This window comes from Chelonoidis abingdonii, chromosome 1, assembly GCF_003597395.2.
Source record: "Chelonoidis abingdonii isolate Lonesome George chromosome 1, CheloAbing_2.0, whole genome shotgun sequence".
Classification (NCBI taxonomy): Eukaryota; Metazoa; Chordata; order Testudines; family Testudinidae; genus Chelonoidis; species Chelonoidis abingdonii.
In genome coordinates, this window is record NC_133769.1 from 32008650 (window position 1) to 32027100 (window position 18451).

An 18451-nucleotide genomic window follows, 5' to 3' on the forward strand; every position below is an offset into this window, starting at 1 on the left:
TGAGGATGTATCTAATGGGGTGCCACAGGGGTCTATCCTGGGTCCAGTACTTTTCAATATTTTCAGTAATGACTTGGATAATGGAGTGGAGAGTATGCCTGTAAAATTTACAGATGACACCAACCTGGGAAGGTTGCTTGCACTTCGGAGGACAGGATTAGAATTCAAAAACACATAGACAATCTGGAGAACCTGTCTGAAATATGATTAAATTCAATAAAGACAGGTGCAAAATACTACACTTAAGGAGGATAAAGTCAAATACACAACTACAAAATGGGGAATGATTGATTGGCTAGGCAATAGTACTGCTGAAAAAGACCTAAGAGTTATAATGGATCACAAATTGGACATGAGTGAACAGTATGATGCTGTTGCAAAAGAGGGGATGTATTAGCAGAAGTTAATCAAAGACACAGGAGGTAATTGTTCTGCTGTACTCAGCACTGCTGAGTCCTCAGCTGTGAGTACTCTGTTCAGTTTTGAGCATCACACTTTAAGAAAGATATGGACAAATTGGAGAGGGTCAAGAAGAGAGCAACAAAAAGGATAAGTTCAGAAAACATGACCTGTGAGGAAAGGTTGAAAGAATTGGGTATGTTTAATCTAGAGAAGAGAAGGGGTTGGAGGAGAAAGAAAACGCAATAATACTCTTCAAATATGTAGAAGGTTATTATAAAGAGAATGGTGATCAACTGTTCTTCATGTCCACTACGGATAGGAAAAGTAATCTGTTTAGTTTGCAGAAAAGGGGATCTAGGTTACATATTAGCAAAAACTTTCTAACTCTAAGGATAGTTAAGTACTGGTTATCTAGAGAGGTTACAAAATCCCTGTCACTGAAGGATTTAAGAACAGGTTAGACCAGGGGTCAGCAACCTACGCCACACGTGCCCAAGGTGGCACATGAACCGATTTTTGCCTGGCACGTGACTGCCAACCAGGGTCCCGGCTGCTGGCCCCACTCAGCCTGCTGCTGGCTGAGTGAACAGAACCCCAGGCTGGCAGAAGGCTGAGTGGGGCCGGCGGCTGGGACCCCAGGCCGGCGGCAGACACAACCCCTGACTTCCCCAACCGCGCTCAGGTTCTGCGGCTTACGGGAGTGTGAGCCACAAGGGCATGGGTCCCTGAGCCTGCTGAGGGAGGGGCGGCGGGTCACACTCCTGGGAGCTGCAGAGCCCGAGCATGGCAAGGCAGGAGCCGGGGGGCTTACAGGGACCGCCGCCTGCATGCATCCACTGTAGGAGCCCCCCGAGGGGGGCTCTGGGCCGCAGCCCAGGCAGGCGTGCCCCCCGGTTCCCCTCTCACTGCGCTCAGGTTCTGCGGTTCCCGGAAGTGTGAGCTGCTGCTACCGCCACTGCCCCTCCTGCAGCTCCCCGCTGCCTCAGCACTCTGTAAGGGAGGGGCTGTGTGCGCAGCAGCCTGGCAGCATGTTTTGCCTCCACGTGGAGCCAGCGTCTGACCGGCATGGGCATGGTAAGGGGAGTTCCGGGGGGCAGTCAGGGAGCAGGGGGAGATTTGGATGGGTCAGGAGTTCTGGGGGTCCTATCAGGGGGCGGGGAGTGGTTGGATGGGGTTTGGGAGTCGTGGGGGTCTGTCTGGGGTGGGGGTGTGGATAAGGGTTGGGACAGTCAGGGGACAGGTAGGGTCCCTAGGGGGGCAGTTAGAGTGGGAGGGGTCTCAGGAGGGAGCAGTCAGGGGACAAGGAGCAGGGAGGCTTAGGTAGGGAGTGGGGTTCTGGGGGGAAGTTAGAGGCAGGGGTCCCAGGAAAGGGCAGTCAGGGGACAAGGAGCAGGTGGGCTGGGGGTTCTGACAGAGTGGGAAGTGGGAAGGAGTGCATGGGGGCAGGGCTAGGGCTTTCCCCTCTTTTTTAATTGTTGAAATATGATAACCCTAGGCGAGGGAGGATCCAGGGAGTGCATGGGGGCTGGCGCCCGCATACATCCACTACAGCCTGCAGGAGCCCCTCGGGGGGTGCCGGGCTGCAGCCTGGGCAGGAGGGGCAGGTGGGCATGGCTGCTCCCCGCTAGCTATGCCCCTGCTTTTGCAGGGCTGCTGCACCCTTGCACCATGCTGGCTCCTCCATGGCTGGGGCTCGCTGCTGCTGCAAGCAGGATGTTCTGGCTCTCTGGTGCCTCCGGAAGGCGGCTCCTCCCTGCCGAGCTGCTGCAGCAGCCGAAGCCCAGTAAAGCTCGTGAGTGGACAGAGGGCGGGGGCCACCGGGGTGGGGTGGGGAGGGCTCACAGAGACAGCTGTGCACCCTCCAGGGGAGTTTAGGGGGCGGAGAGGGGGGAACCTGGTCTGGGGAGCACCCCCTGGGCACGGCTGGCCTCTGGGGTCTATAAAGGCTTGTTGGGATTTGCTGCTCAATGAACTGATGTGTGTGTGGGGGGGGAGTGGCGGGGCGCAAGGTGGACGTTTCGCCTGGGACACAAAATATCCTTGCATCGGCAGGTTAAGAACCACTGCACTAAACCGTTAAGATCTGCATTTTAATTTAATTTTAAATGAAGCTTCTTAAACATTTAAAAAAATGTTTTTTCATACAACAATAGTTTATAGACTTATAGGGACAGACCTTCTAAAAACATTAAAATGTATTACTGGCACACAAAACCTTAAATTAGAGTGAATAAATGAAGACTCGGCACACCACGTCTGAAAGGTTGCCAACCCCTAGGTTAGACAACTACTGTCCGGAATGGTCTATGTATACTTAATCCTCCCTCACTGCAGGGGGATGGACTAGATGATCCCTGAGGTGCCTTCTAGCCCTCAGTTTTATGATTCTGTGATGCTTTAGTGTACATAAACCTAGAAACTGCCCTAATACATAAGTATTGTTCTAGTCATCATATATCATTGCTGTTTAAGAATGTCGTAGTATATTCTGTCTCACTGGAGTTGTATCAGGGATGAATTTTGCCTGAAGGTGTCTTTTTTTGCATCAAGATAACTAATGTGTGATAATTATCTTGATGTTAAATCCTAGTGGAGATAAGCTCCATGTAGTTTTTACTGCAAAGTAGATAAGTGAGGACAACACTATACCTTCAGCCAGTGGTTGGTCTCACATAGTTTACCTCATGGTAAAACTACAGTGCCATGTCTCTAGTAGGATTTTTATATACACTAGTTATCCCTCTGTAAAAAGCACACATTGTACCAGTGAAGACAAAGTCCATGAGGAAATATCTTGAGTCTCTGTCACTTATTTCTCTCACAGTGAGGAGCTGCTCCACTCTATAGTCCCAGACTCTGTCCACTTGGGATCTGACCGAGTAACAATATGTCTACACAGCAGCTGGGAAATGTAACTCTTATCTGCTTGTGTTAGCACCTAAAAATAGCCATATGGCTGTGGCAACATGGGCTAGTCAATGGAGTACTATTTCATCCAACCCCCTTGGGTTCATATTGTTCAAATGAGCCCAGTTTCCCCAGCAATCCAGATCAGTTTGTATAACTGACTTGTCTCTATAATTATTTACCACTCCCCCAATTTTAGGTTATCAAAAGAATATGCCCTTTTACTGAGCCAATTATTCCTGTCGAATAGGCAGGCTGCTGTCCGAAACATAGCTATCGTGACCACGTTCCGGCAACTCACATCTCATATTGAGGCTGGCTACCAAAAAAACCTAAAGGCTGGTGCAGTATTTGTCAACCTATGATCTGCATATGACGCTGTATAGATTATGGGCCTGATGCTGAAACTTGCTAAAATTATACCTTGCTACCAACACTTTTCCAGTTGTGGACCATGCTGAGTAACAGATGCCTATGGGTGTATCTGGGTAATAAGACCTGCTCACCCTGTATCATAAACAACAGGCTACCACAAGGCTCTGTACGTGCACCAACCCTTTTAAACATTTACATAAATGACATGCCTCCAACTAAATTATGCAAATGTGGATATGCAGATGATCCTGCCATGACAATCCAAGCATCAAACCTCCATGACACTGAGAAAGCATCAACTGAGGACCTTCAAACTATGGAATACTTCTGGAAATGGAGGCTCAAATCAAAACCTGGAAAAACAATAGTAAGTGCATTTCATCTTGATAATCAGAGTGCCAAAAAACATACTGAAAGTAGCTTTCTGTGGTAAAAATGTGCAACATGATTACACTTCAACATATCTGATTGAAACTCAACCGCAAGATCATCTTGAGAAGGAAGCTGCAAGGTAGCTGCAAATGAGAAACAACATAATCCAGAAACTAGCAGGTACAACCTGGGGTGCATGAGTATCAGTATTGCGAACATCTGCAATAGCAGTTGTATATTCAGTAGATGAATACTGTGCACCGGTATGAAGCAGATGCAGCCCCCACATGCGACTTGGGGATGCCAAGCTGAGTACAGCAATGTGGTGCATCATGGGAATCTTTAAGTTGACTCTAACACCATGGTTACCTGGTCTAACATCGACCCCGTGCTGATAAGCCAAACTGCTGTGACATTCCACGAAGGTCGGCGAATGCAGGAAAACAGATGTCTTCCTATCCACCAAGACTTTGACAGTGCCCCCCCCCCCCCCCCTCAACATCTTAAGTCCTGCAAGCCTTTCTGGGATCATTCGTTTAGCCTCATGAAATCAGGCTATGATCAGAAGGAGACTTGGAAAGCAGATTGGGCTAAATCAGACTTAAAAAATAAGCCGGATCCCACACACAACGTTCCTGGGTTTGACTTTCCATGACCATTTTGGTCAGCTCTGAACTGAATCCGCACCAACCACAGTAGATGCGGACATCTAATGCACAAATGGAAAATCAAGGATGCCCTGGTGTGCAAGTGTAGTTACCCATGACAGACCATTGAACAAATCACTAACTACTGCCCAATTTATAAATATGAAGAAGGCATCACTGTAATAAATTCTCCTACTGCTGATGTAGCCATTTGGCTCTATCAGCTTCAGGTGAAATTGTAGTTGCTGCTTTACATCAGTCATACGAAAAAAGTGTTATCTGCAAATATTTTTGTGATTTTGTTTTCCTCCAGGTCACTGATAAAATGGTATTGGGCCAAGAACAGATCGCTACAGGACCCTACTAGAAACACCTCCATAGGATAATTCTTCATTTACAATTATTTTTTGAGTTCTATCAGTCAATGCTTTTTAAATCTTTGGTGCTGGCCTTGGCTTGTATGTTTTAGTCTTTTGCCTACAAGAAGTCTGTCTTAAATCCAGTTCTCAACTCACTATTATTTTGAAGTACTCCTTGAGAAAGGGTATTCAGGGGATTCATGATCAGAAACTTCTGATTCAGAATTAGAGATTAAAAATGAATCAACTGAAGAGTCAGATGAAATACCTGCTTTATGTTTATTTTAACTTTTTCTTGTAAGAGGGACTTGAGACCTTTTTGAAGGAGGGCTTGTTTTTTCTTTAGTCAAACTTTTTATTGGGAATGTTTGACTCTCTAATTTTCTCCCTCCTTATTGGTGGGAAAACTACTCCTGACAGGTCACCTCACAGTGACCTTAGTCTGAGAAGATGATACAGGCCTTTAAGAAGCTGGGGAACTTACAAGGTATTCATAAAAAGTATTAACCAGGTCTCTGTCATGTCCCCTTTCCTTGTCTTCACATACCAGCACTGGGAGCACCTGAAGATGTGGCATAGAATCAGTTCTGTTTGATTATGTCTGCTGGGTTCTCCTTCATTGAAGCAATACCCCAATATTCATTTATGACTGCTTTAGGGCTCTTTTTGCTGGCAGAGACATGTCGCACTACTGGTTGAGGTCTAGTATCCTTGTAAAAATTTTTTTTCAATCTAAACCCTAATGTTGCACTCAGGTGCTTGTAATCAGATCCATGCTGGCAGAAGGGTTGACCTGCCACATCAGCGTGCAGACTCAGAGGTCTAAATCTGACATATGTCATTTTGCAGTGGGGGAATAGGGGATTAAGAAAGGAGTTACTTAAAAATCAAGGTGAAGGGGATGTAGCATTATAAGACTTCATGTTTAATTTTGATCCTTCTCAAGTTAAAAGATGCTTACCTTTTTTCAGATACATCTATCCTGCCAATTTTTATGGCTTAACAGTTACATTTACTTTTTAAAAAATACACTCTTTTCTTGTTTTTGTGTGAGTGACCACACAAAGAGGGAAATGGGAGAAAGTATGGTCCAGCAATTAGGGTAATAGCCTGCAAGTCAGGAGAACTAACTTAAATTACCTGCTCTTCCACAGACACTTGTGTGATGTTGTCAAACTAATTATCCTTAAATCAAACTCTAAGCTCTCAAGCAGCAGCATTTTTCTTTTTTTCCCTGTCTGTAAATTTTGATGACTATTGATGGAAATACTTTTGTTTGTCTACAATGAAACTGACATTTACCAACAAAAATTGAATTCTTCCAAATCTATATGTATATTAGTAGTTGGATTTTATTCTGTGTGTACAAAACAAATGTGATTAAGTCATGATCCCTTGTACTTAAACTATCGTGGATATTTAGTTCTGTGATCAATTCTTTTTTATTTGTCAAGATGAGGTCTAATACAGAATTGCCCTGTGTTGAGTTAGGAAATTGTCACCTATAATATTTAGAAATTCTAAGGAAGTTTTAGTACTGGCAGCTTGAGACCTTCTGCATGTTACTTAAGCTATGTCTACACTACCACTCATGTTAGTATAACTTATATCGCTCAGTGAGGTAGTTTATTCACAGACCCCTGAGCTACATAAGTCATACCGACATAAGCACTGGTGTGGATTGTGCTATGTTGGCAGGAGAGCTTCTCCCGCTGACACAGATACTGCTACTTGTTGGGGGTGGATTAATTATGTCAATGGGAGAGCTCTCTGCCGTCAATGTAGAGTGGCTACACTAGAGATCTTATAGTAGTGCAGCTTCATCAGTACAGCTCCACCACTATGAGCTGTCTGTGTAGACAGAGCATTAGACTAACGTCCCCCATGATCACACAGCTTTTTTTCTTGCATGTTGTAGATAGAGGCTTAAGGAACTGGTCAACCTGTTCCCTAGTTGGAGTATGGTCTGTAGCAGACACCGACTAGTATCCCATCCTGAACTTTTTCTAAGCATTCAAAATCAGATTCTTCTGAGTTGTTTGACTAAGCCTTGTCTACATTACACAGGTCAACATAAGGCAGTCACTGTGCACACTAGAGCCTTGTCCAGCTGATGTAAGTGCCCTACTACACTGACATAGTAAATCCGCCTCCACAAGAGTCACAGAGCTCATGTTGGTGTAGTTAGGGCGACAGTGTCTGTATAGACACTGCATTACTTACATTGGCTGTTGGCTGTCTTGTCAATTTCATGGCTCCATGCTGCCCCCAGCTCCCTACTCCCAGCCAGGCTCAGGCCAGGAGGCTCCCTGATCAGGAAGTCAAGAAGCCTGGGTGACTGCCCCACGCCCATTCCCAGCTGGGAGTAGAGAGCTGAGTGTCCAGGGGGCAGCTGGTCTCCCAGTGGGGAGCTATGTGGGGTTGAGAGCCAGGGCTCTCAGCCCCCCACAGTGCCCCTCTTCAGTTGGTTGAAGTGCTCCTGGTGAGGACATGCACCAGTGACAGGAGGGAAGGGTGGACATCAGCTATGGGCTGTAAGTCGACCTAACATAGCTCAACTTAGGCCTGTAGTGTAGACATGCCCTTAGAAATAGGTAGGGTTATTTTTGAGAGTGTTCCTGCCTCTCTCCTTTATCCCCACTCAATCTTTCCTGAATATGTTATAATAATTGATTTTAACATTCCAAACATGACTCATCCCACTAGTTTAAAATACTACCAATTATATCAAATTTATGCTCATAAATGGGCAATTCCAATGATTAGTGTAGGTTTCTAGGATTGGCACATAATCGATTAAAGAAATTCTTCTTTTCATGGCCTTTGGTGTCTTGATTCATTTTGTTCTCAACATCATGATTTTGTGCTGAGTGAGTGCTTATTTGTTCCCTCTTTTCACACACTTCCTCTCAGACCAGTACTGGATTTACCATGGCGCCATCGCACCAGGCCTAAGCTCAGAAGGGGCCCCATAACACTCACTTCCTCACCTCTCACAATGCTGCAGAAGTGGAGCAGCAGGGATCCAGCATGGGAGCTGAGAACCCACAGGGCCCTTGGAGCTGTAGTTGCTTGGCCAGCTGCCTGCCTATAGAGCCAGCCCTGGAGCAGGGAAAGAACTACATTTCCCAACATTCCCTTGGCAGCTATCAACAGGAAAGGGAGGGGAAGTGAGTAGGGAAGTTGAGACCCCCATGGGCTGCAGCTTGCTGTTAATGGAGAGCTGGCTGCTAGAAGGGGGTGGCACTGTGAATGGGGAACAATTGTGCCCAAGAAGTAGAAGGCTTTGGCCAGATATCACCCTTAGAAGACTTCCCCAGACAGGATTAGGGATGCTGGTGTGACCTTGCCTAGCAGCCCCCAAGGAAGGAAGTGGGTGGACTAAATGGACAGTACAGCCCTCTAGCTGAAGCCTATCAAGGGAAGTATGTGGATCCCCCTAGAAGTTAAAATGAAAAGTAAGGGAGGAGAGGCTCTACTAGAGGACAAGGGCAGCTTTAGATATGATACCAGGCATGTAAAAGGATTTCCACTTCTAAGCCATGGAAGCAGAAATTGACTTTTCCTTTCCAGCTGTATCTAATATTCAGAAAGAGAATCTAGCACCTGCCTTCCACATTTGAACACCTTCAAAATTCAGGAGTGCTCAAGCTCAGTTTGGGCAGCTGTTACTTCCTTTCTCCCAAATCAAATATACTGATTCCCTGTAAGTTGCTGTAGAAAAAGTAGGATAAAATTGAGCAATAAATGCTGAGGTCTTCCCAGTGGTAACAAGAACTGGAATTACTATTTTCAACAGCCATTGGTATTTTTTTTTTAGTTTTGTTTGTTTAAAAGGAAGACAGTGATAATGCATTGGCAAATTCCCCATAGAAATAAAGAGTACAACAAAAGAATAATAAAGACACCTCAACTTTTCCTCATTTATGTAGGACAGTCTTATAATATGGATCAAATATCCTCCAATCACACAAGCTGAAAATTGTTCCACTTTACTGCAGTTCTGTAAGCATATGGGAACTAGTCCTGTTGTGTTCTGAATTCAGCAGGAATTTTGGATGTGCACAGACGTGCCTTGCTTTTGTGACCATACTCCCTGATATTTTCAGCCCTTATAAGAGAAGCAAGTTTACATTTAGTAATTGGGTGGGAAGCCTCTTAGAAAAAGTTAGGTGCTGTGGGTGGTGTTGCTTATTCATTAGGTAATGTGAGACCTTCCTGTTACAATAGTAAGCCAGTGCAGCATAGAATGCATTTTGCTCCTAGAGTCTAGAATGGGGTCCTTTGCTTCTATTCACAGCCCATTAAAGATCATGAAAAGACCCTCACTCACTTCAAGAAGCTTTGGACAGAACTGGTTATACACAGGGTAACTCCTCTGTCTTCACAGGGTCCTGGTCCCACAATGGAGGGGGGTGGGACATGTGAGCTTGTTGCAGAGCTGCTGCTTAGGGCTGGGAACCTCCTGGCACCCCAGCCTCCAAAATCATTCAGGCTGCATGTTCTGCATGACTATGTGCTAGGTGAGGGGTGCATGGGAATTAGCGGCCTCTGCTGCAGGTGATGGGCATCTCAGGTACTTAAAGCCATGGCCTAAAGGAGGGAAGTGCTTAACTGCAGAGTCTGCAGCTGCCTAGGGCCAGTGCTGAGGATTTAGAGTCCCTAGTGCCACAAGGTTCAAGCATGTTCAGCCTTGGAATTGCCATCCATCCCTTGCTAGCAGCTGCAGCTATCTAAGGTTGACCTCCTGCAATTGGCTCCATGGCTGTAGCCAGAGAAGCTGCAGGTGGCTGTGTGAGTATTGGGGGCCATTAAACTAGAGCAGATAAGGAAACTGGAGTTAACCTCAAGGAACTGAGGTCACTCGTAGGAAAGGCATGTCAAGGAAAGCAGGGAAAGAGGAAGCAGGTAAGGCTTCCATCAGGAGAACAGCTCTAGCCGGTTGGGGAGCATATCCAAAGTAGAAAGGAAACAAGCATGGGGAAGAGGTGGTGGTGATCAGGTAGTAGACTAGAATGTAGATGGAAGCAGAGGGAGAAAGCCCTTGGGAATCTGAAGACACCAGGCTAAGTCCTCATTTTGGGGAAATGGTGTTTGCAAGTGGCTTCCTCAAATGGCAGGAGAGGTGCTGAGGGAGGGATTTGTCAGAATTCATCAAATATCTGCTGGCTTTGGAATTTTGAGCTGAGACTAGGACCACATACTGTGACTGGTGACACAGGGTGCTACTGGAGACATGGCTATAGAAGGTCTGAATGAGGGAGGAGATAAATCTGCGGGGAGTTTTCCCTGATCACTATGAAAGTTCTGCTCACTCTGGACACTGGTAAATCCACATGGGTGTACAGCTCAATGAGAAAAACTGGGGGCTGAGGGAGCTGTGTGTTACAATGCATATAGTCATGCAGAAGTGTGTGATCAAAATGAAAAATGTCTCTGAGTACCAGGTATACTATGGCACCGTCACACCAGGCCCACACTCAGAGCCCACAATGAATACATAGGGGCCCACAAATATCTTTGGCGCCAGGGCCCACAAAAGGCTAATCTGGACCTGTCTCAGACTACTGTAGCCAGTCTGTCCCTGAGAAGACTGGTTCCTGTTCTACTGGAATGCAGGCCATACAAACTGTACAGCCCCTTCTCTCTGTGGAAGGTGCACTAATACTCCACAAAGCCAAACCCCTCTCCCTTACACCACTTACCTAGCCAGTGATGCACTTTTTTTGCTCATAGAGAAGGAATGATCTCCTTCCCTGAAGTCATCTATAATCTGTGAGATCCCCAGCAATGCAGTGTCATTAATGCTGCTATGCACCATCACCAGTGAATCCATCCCCTTTGATTTCAGAAGCCTATCAAATCTTATGGCAGGTCTACACTATGGGTTTAAGTCAACCTAAGTTACACAACTTAATAACATAGCTGGAGTGGACGTAGCTCAGGTTGACTTATTGTGATGTCTACACCATGCTGGATCGACGGGAGAAACTCTCCTGTTGACTTACCTTAGGCTTCTCATTTCTGATGGAGTACCAGAGTCAATGAAAGAGCGATCTGCAGTCAATTTAGCAGGTCTTCACTTGACCCACTAAATTGAGCCCTGGGGGATCGATCACCATAGCGTTGATTCACCATAAGTGTAGACATGCCATTTGATGATGACTCATAGCTTGGTTCAGGGAAGCACACCATCCTGTTGTCCATCTGTTCTTTGCAGAATGTTCTTTCCGTTCTTGTTAGCATGGAATCCTCAACAAGAAGTGCCTGTCTTCCCTGGACAGTTGAAAATAGTTTATTTTAACTAACCTCTATTACTTATAATCTTCACAGTTACTTGCAACAATAGGTGAGAAATTCAGGAAGAAGGGTGATATTTTTTTTCAAGCTGGTATTCCTTTATCAGAGTACTGATCATTTAATCTAATGGGGGAGTATCATTTTCTGGTGGCTTTTGCTTTTAAATGATTAGGCTTAACAGGAGCAGATAAGTGGTATACATTTTTCAGGGTGCTATACAAACGTTAAATTGTCTAAAATAAATGCACTGTTTGTGGAAACATCGTGTAACTAGTATCCACTGCTCTCTAAGGGCCAAGTGTTATGAAGTTATGCAGTGAGGTATTTTCTCTTTTGATTGTATGGGGGACTCCTTCATTGCTTCTGCTCAGTAGTGCTGCCTAGTGGTACACAGGCCACTCTGATTAGCTGCTCATTAATGTCTCTGCCTGGACTGTCACTTAACTGAAAGCCATCTAATTGTCACAGTGTTTTCTGTAGTACAAAAAAGAACGTTAGCATTCCCCTTTGCTAGGTTCCCCCACCCCTATGAACAACGTAATGCTAGAAAAACTGATTTAGGCCCTCTCCTTCCTGAAAATATACAGGGTGTTGAATGAAGGTCCAGATGACATGTTAATTATAAACATGAAGTGTGTGTGTATGTCTTTTTTAAAAAAGAGTGAAAGAATTGGCTAGACCACTCTCAAGCCTCTCATTCACATAGGGGGCGGGGATGGGATTTATTTATTGAGGCCTGCCCTAAATCTCACACTGTTGGAGGGAGGGTAGACTCCCTCTGTCAGGCCCACCCCAAGTCTCCCTCATTGGGGAGATGGAGGGCTCCAGGAGGGAGACTTCCTCAGGCTGTTTCTGAGTCTGTGGGGGGATGGTTGCTCTGTATGCTCAGGGAGAATCCCTATGTCTCATGACTTCCACTCAGCAGCTGGAAAGCCCTCTGCCCCTTAAGTTCCCCTTCCATTAGCAGCTGGGAAACCCTGTCCTGCCCCATAACTGTTTCCAGCATAAACTGGCCCTTGTGCTGGTCCTAGCAGAGTTGATGCTCCTGGGGAAAGAGGGAGAAGCCTCTTGGGCTCCTGCCTCAGCTGAATTTGATTTGCTGTTGTGCTATTACTACATGACCCCCCTCTCCATGGCTCCAGCTATAGGGGAGTTTCATCAGTGATTGGACTGTGATTGATTAAGGGCTCAAAAGGGGCTCTGCTGCATTTCATGCAAAAGAAGGTCCCTCAGCACTTGGGCTTAGGGTTACAACTTGCTCGGTATTTAATCAGGCTGGTCCTTTTTAAAATGGATTTGCCAGTTGCCACAATAATAATTTAATCTGCTGGGTTTTTTACGTGGGTCTAAACATTTGCATTATCACAGTACACTAGGATATCTAATGTTAAAAGTTTTTGTATCTAGCAAAAGATGCTGTAGTTTTCCCATTTCCACACTTTAAGTGGTAACAGATCAAAACTGTTGACAATACAGCAGTTGTCTGCCCACCAACAAGCAAGCGCACCGCACACATGTGTGAGAGGGTTTGAGTCAAGCAAGCGTGAGGAGATGTGCACTGTTATCTCCCCATAGGTGGCTGTTGAAAGGGGGAGTTGCGATGTTGCCTTGTGGTTGAGGTTGCAGCAGGCTTGCCTTGTGGGGCGGGTTAGGATTGCCAGGTGTCCAGTCAAAAAGGGACCCTGGCAGCTCTGGTCAGCAGTGCTGTTCGGGCTGCTAAACTCTGGTCTGCAGCGCAGTAGGGCTCCTTGCCTGCCCTGGCTTCGTGGGGCTCCTGAAAGTGGCTGGCATACCTGGCTCCTAGGTGCAAGGGAGGCCATGGGGGCTCCGTGTGCTACCCTCACCCTAAATGCTGGCTTCGCAGCTCCCATTGGTCAGGAACCATGGTCAATGGGTGCAGGGGCAGTGTGCGGAGTCTCCCATCCCTGGCCCCCCACCTAGGAGTTAGACATGCTGGGAGCTGCCTGAGGTAAGTGCTGCCTGGCCAGAGCCCACACCCTGCACCCCCTCCCCAGCCCAAAGCCCCTTCCTGCACCCCAAACCTCTCATCCCTAGTCCTACCTCAGAGCCCCCACACCCTTAGCCTGGTGAAGTGAGTGAGGGTTGGGGAGATGAACTAAGTGGGGGCAGAACCTCAGAGAAGGAGCGGTCAGGACAGGGCAAGGGTGTTTGGTTTTGTGCCAATAGAAGGCTGACAGCCTAGGGGGCTCTGTTTTTTTTTTTTTTTTTTGCATTTCAAAGGCGGTACCCTGCTCAGACCTCCTGTGCCTTATGCTCTCTTCATGGGTCTGGCTCCACCTCTCCGGCTCCTGTGCGCAGTCCTCCCTTCCTTCAGGAGTCTGGCTCGCTCCCTCCGCCCTTTGTGCGACCGCCGGCGAGTAGCGCCTGCCCCACAGGGGCTCGGGGTTCCAGGTACCCGCCAGATGTTTGGCCGCAGGAGGCTTCGCTTAACGGAGTCCCCCACCAGGGGCCGCTGTACACGTGTCCCGGCGCTGCCAGGGCGGGTACGGTGCTATTGCTCCCCCACCCTGCCCAACTCGTGGCGCAGGTTCCCTACAGCTCCCGCCGCCGGGGCGGCTCGTGTTCCAATCCCCCGGCTGGCGCCACGCGGGGCACGGAACGCTCCGGCTCACTCTGCGCGGGGCTGCACATGTTCCAATCCCCCGGCTGGCGCCACGCGGCCCGGATACGTTGGAGACCGTTGGTCACTGGTGGGGCCCCAGGTTGGGGTTAGTGTCACGCGCAGGTTTTGCCCGTGGTGACGTCACCGCTCGCGCCCTTGTCTCACTCAGTCGGCGTTTCCCGACCGCGTGCAGCAGTTCAAGCTCAGCCCAGCGGTTCCACCCACCCAGTTAGTAGCCAGCAGTAGTAGCAGCAGTAGTGAGCGCTGCTCCCGGGAAGTCCCGTTAGCAACGCCTCTTACACCCCGCCCTGCCCCATGTTCGGACCTGATAAGCAGTCGGGGCAGCCGAAGCTGGACTGTGGTGGCAGGTTCGGGAATATGGCGTCTGTGGGGGACTTTAACTCGTTCAGGGCTAGCGTCCCGGCCACCAAGGTGGAGCTGTCTGTGTCCTGCAGGTAAGCGAGCGGGGTTAGACGGTGCGGTGCTGCCTTGCGTGGCGTGTCGGGTGTGAAAGCCCCGTCTCCCCCTCTGGTGCCCTGGGAGGATGGGGGGCGGCACGTGTCTGATCCAGCCCCCTTGTGGTTTCTCGGGCTGGGATGTGCGCTCCACTCTCCCTGTGATGAGCTGTGTGGGCGGAAGGTCCCTTCCCCCGTGGGGTGGGGCCGGCAGGACGGGGGCTTGGGGATCAGGCGAAGTGAAATCCCTGAGCGCTGGGGACCTTACATAGGAGAGTTGGTTTCGGTTCCCTTTCGCAAGCTCCGTCAGTGCTTTCCGGAGAGACTTGTCTCATCCGTTTCTCCTGGGAATCTTCCAGCTGGGAGAAGTTGCTAAATCCTCATGCAGAGGGGTGGCTATTCAGACACCAAAATCTAGTAACAGGCGCCTTCCCTTCCTGGGAACCTCCGATTGGCTCTGGTGTTGTAGGCTGAGCAGGGAGTGATGGCAAATACGTAGAGAAATAGTAGAAGGGGGATTCCCCGTACTAAAACGGTATGGCAGCCTGGGCTACTGCACCAAAGGATTTCCTCATGGGAGGGCTGCGTGTGATGCAGGTGCCTTTATTTAGATCGGCTCCAAGCCTCCTGTCAGTGGAGGGGAGAGAGAGAGAGAGAGACTCGAGTTGGGTTTCTGCGGTCAAGGAGCATTCCCTCAGTCAGGGTGGCACTTATCCTTAGAGCTGTCCCCAGGTCTCATGCGATGCGGAGAGGAGGGACAACCCCTGTCAAGACACTGTTTAAAGGAACCTTGTAAAACTGTTTCAAAACCTTAACAGTCCAGTCACACACACCATCAACATCATAGTCAAGGATGGACGGAAACTAAAAAAACGAACTAATGATATTTTAATTGCTCATCAAAATTTACTCGGCCTGGGTGCGTGTGGGCAAGTAGAATGTTCTAAGTTTGGCAAAGATTTCCCTCCCTCTAAGGATGAAGAATTTTTGCTTTGTGTGCTATGAGACCCTCTCCCTAGTATTTAGAAATCTCCTTAAAACTGCCCAATCGACTGTAGAACAGCACCAGCTACGGTGGCTGTATTTGGCAGCTTTAATTGTTAGTAGCGTTTCCTGTTGGGGAAACAAAACAGTTTGCTCAGCCGTTGCCAGTGACATACTGTACTACTAAAATGTCCGGGGCTGTATCCTCTGTTGCTTCAGCGGTTTGCAAAACAGAACGGCTGCTCCTGAACTCCCTTCCCCTCCCTTCTCCAAAGTAAACCTCATAGCTGTTTGATAAGGGGAACACTTCGTAACAAGGATAAAGCAATGAGAAGCACGATATTCCTCGACTTCCTAATGGCTAGGCAGGTGGAAAAACTAACACGCCTCTTCTCCTCCCCTCCTCCAGCAAAACATGCTTGTTTATTATTAGGTTGTCTACCTCCTCCACCAATACTTTTGTTTAAGTTGGCTATTGCCTCTTTTCTTAATCTAAAATTACAGGGTGTCTTAGATGGGGATGGCTTTCTTGTTAATTTTTCGTACAGCACTGTATAAATTGATTAGGTTCCCTAGCCACTGTCTGTTATACAAATAATAATAAAAAGGGCTGATGTCCCCCACTTACTATGTAGAAGAGGGATGAACTTATTTAATGAGGTTTAAGACTCTGTACGTGTTCTTCCTTTTCTGATGGAGTTTTTTGTATATTGAAATTTTTACAGTTTGTGATGCCTCAGAATGTTGAATTTCTAGAAATCACCAGAGTTTCTAAACAACACCCGAAGGGAAACTGGACACCACACAAGGCATATTATTGTTTAGAGCAGGGATTGGCAACCTTTCAGAAGTGCTGTGCCGAGTGTTCATTTATTCACTCTGATTTAAGGTTTCATGTGCCAGTCATATATTTTAATATTTTTAGAAGGTCTTTCTATAGGTCTATAATATATAACCAAACTATTGTTGTACGTAAAGTAAATAAGTTTTTAAAAATGTTCAAGAAGCTTCATTTAAAATTAAATTAAAATGCAGAGCCCCCTAGACTGGTGGCCAGGACCCGGCAGTGGGAGAGCCACTGAAAATCAGCTTGTGTGCTGCCTTTGGAACGCGTGCCTTTGGTTGCCTGCCCCTGGTTTAGAGAAAAACAGGCTCTAGTGTTCAGGAGCTTTAGTTTTAGGGTTGGGTTTTGTAAATAAATACTGTGATGTCTGTCATTTTGTGGTATTTTATACTTTTTTGACTGAGTTTTGTGTGTAATAAGAGAACACCTCTTCAATTCAGATTGCTGGTTTACTTTTTTATATTTTATTTCAGATTTTCAGTACTATTACTTGGCAATAAATAAAACAGTACTGTTACTAAACTTGAGTGTTGAAAAAAATCATGCTGATGTAAAACAGTATAGCCAAATCTAGCTGATTGAGAGATACTAGTTTTTTAAAATAATTAGTCAAGAAGTTATTTAAATACTATAACTCACTTAATATGATTGGCTAAAATACTGGGTGTTCATGTCTCTGTACATGCCATAACTAGACAAAGGAAAACAAAACATTCCATGGGTTCATGCAACAGAAAGAAAAACAAGGTTGTTCAAACAAAACTGCCTTCTCATTTGACTATTAACTCCTCCCAGTTCCTCCTCTTCATTCCTGTGTTAGGTATTACTTGGAAAATGTTAATGTCTAAATATGTGGGAATTCCCTAAGGGAATTTCCTTTATAATGCAAGTGATAAACTGCACTTTTTTTTGATTGGCAGCAGAAACATGTATTAATATCAAAATGGAAAATGAATAACTTTAGGAAAGACACTAATGAATAACATATGATTATGACTCATCTGTGTACAAACTTATTGGCTAAAACCCCAAAAGAAATAGCAATCTAAAACAAATATGCAATATGGACAGAAGAATAAACTTCTGTCCAGATACAGCAATAAATATTTCAATTGTTCAGTAATTAGCAATTACATTTGTTTTTAGTAAATTTCTGCCTTCATATATACTGTAGTACGATATCTTAAATGATGTGATTATTACATACTTCCTTATGAGCCATAGAACCAGTATTAGCACTAGATTATAATATTGATTATCAGCTAACAGAGCATTAGTTTATACTTGTCAGTTCTTAGATTCCAGCTATGTTTTCCACTTCCTTTTTGGATGTATATAGGAACCATACAATACTGGTTCACTTATCATTTGCTCACTGGTGTAACTGGGCTGTCCAGTGGATGCAGTGTGGCCTGCTAGTTACATTAATAGGCAGGGAGTCAAGCAACATGGGTTCTCTTCCTGACTTCACCAATAATTCACTCTGTGACCTGTGGAAGTCACTTGGTGCTTCAGTTTCCCCATCAGTAAATTGGAGTTAATAATAAAACTATGTTCACACATAAATGAAAGTAGTATTTCTGACCTCAAGAGATTTAAAAAAATGAGTTAGACCACTCAAGAAACCACAAACCATGTGATTGCCCCCCCCAAAGAGATTTTTTTTTGAAGATTAGTGTGTGTGGTTTGTTTTTTTTCCTTGGATCTGTCTTTTGATTTTTTTTAATTCCCTCTGCCTATCTCATGCATGTGTGACAACTGATGTTGCCCACTGTCCCAAATTTATTTGGTAAGGTGGACTCCCTGGCTGCGGAAGTAAGTTTGCCAGGTATCCAGTTTTCAACTGGAACACCTGATTGGAAAGGGGCCCTGGTTACTCCAGTCAGCACCGCTGACCAGACTGTTGAAGTACAGTTGGCGTGGGGCTGGCAGGCTCCCAACCCAGCTCTTCACAGCTCCCGGGAAGCTGCTGGCATGTCCCTCCGGCTCCTAGATGTGGGGGTGACCATGGGGGCTCCAGGCATGGCCCCTGCCCCGAATGCTGGCTCTGCAGCTCCCATTGGCGGGGAATCTCCGCCTAGGAGCTGACAAGACATGCCAGCAGCTTCCCGGGAGCTGCCTGAAGTAATTGCCATCTGGCCCTGCACCTCTCACCCCCCTCCGGCACCCTGAACCCCCCTCTG

The 18451-nt window shown here is 46.5% G+C and overlaps 1 protein-coding gene across 1 annotated transcript in view; it reads left to right on the top strand.

The window, feature by feature from the left end:
• Positions 1-13929: 13929 nt before the first annotated feature.
• CPNE8 (copine 8) overlaps positions 13930-18451 on the top strand; it is a 246775-nt gene continuing 242253 nt past the window's right edge. The window contains 1 exon segment of the mRNA XM_075064967.1: positions 13930-14440. Within this exon segment, the coding sequence (XP_074921068.1) occupies positions 14301-14440 (140 nt within the window). The 5' untranslated portion in view covers positions 13930-14300.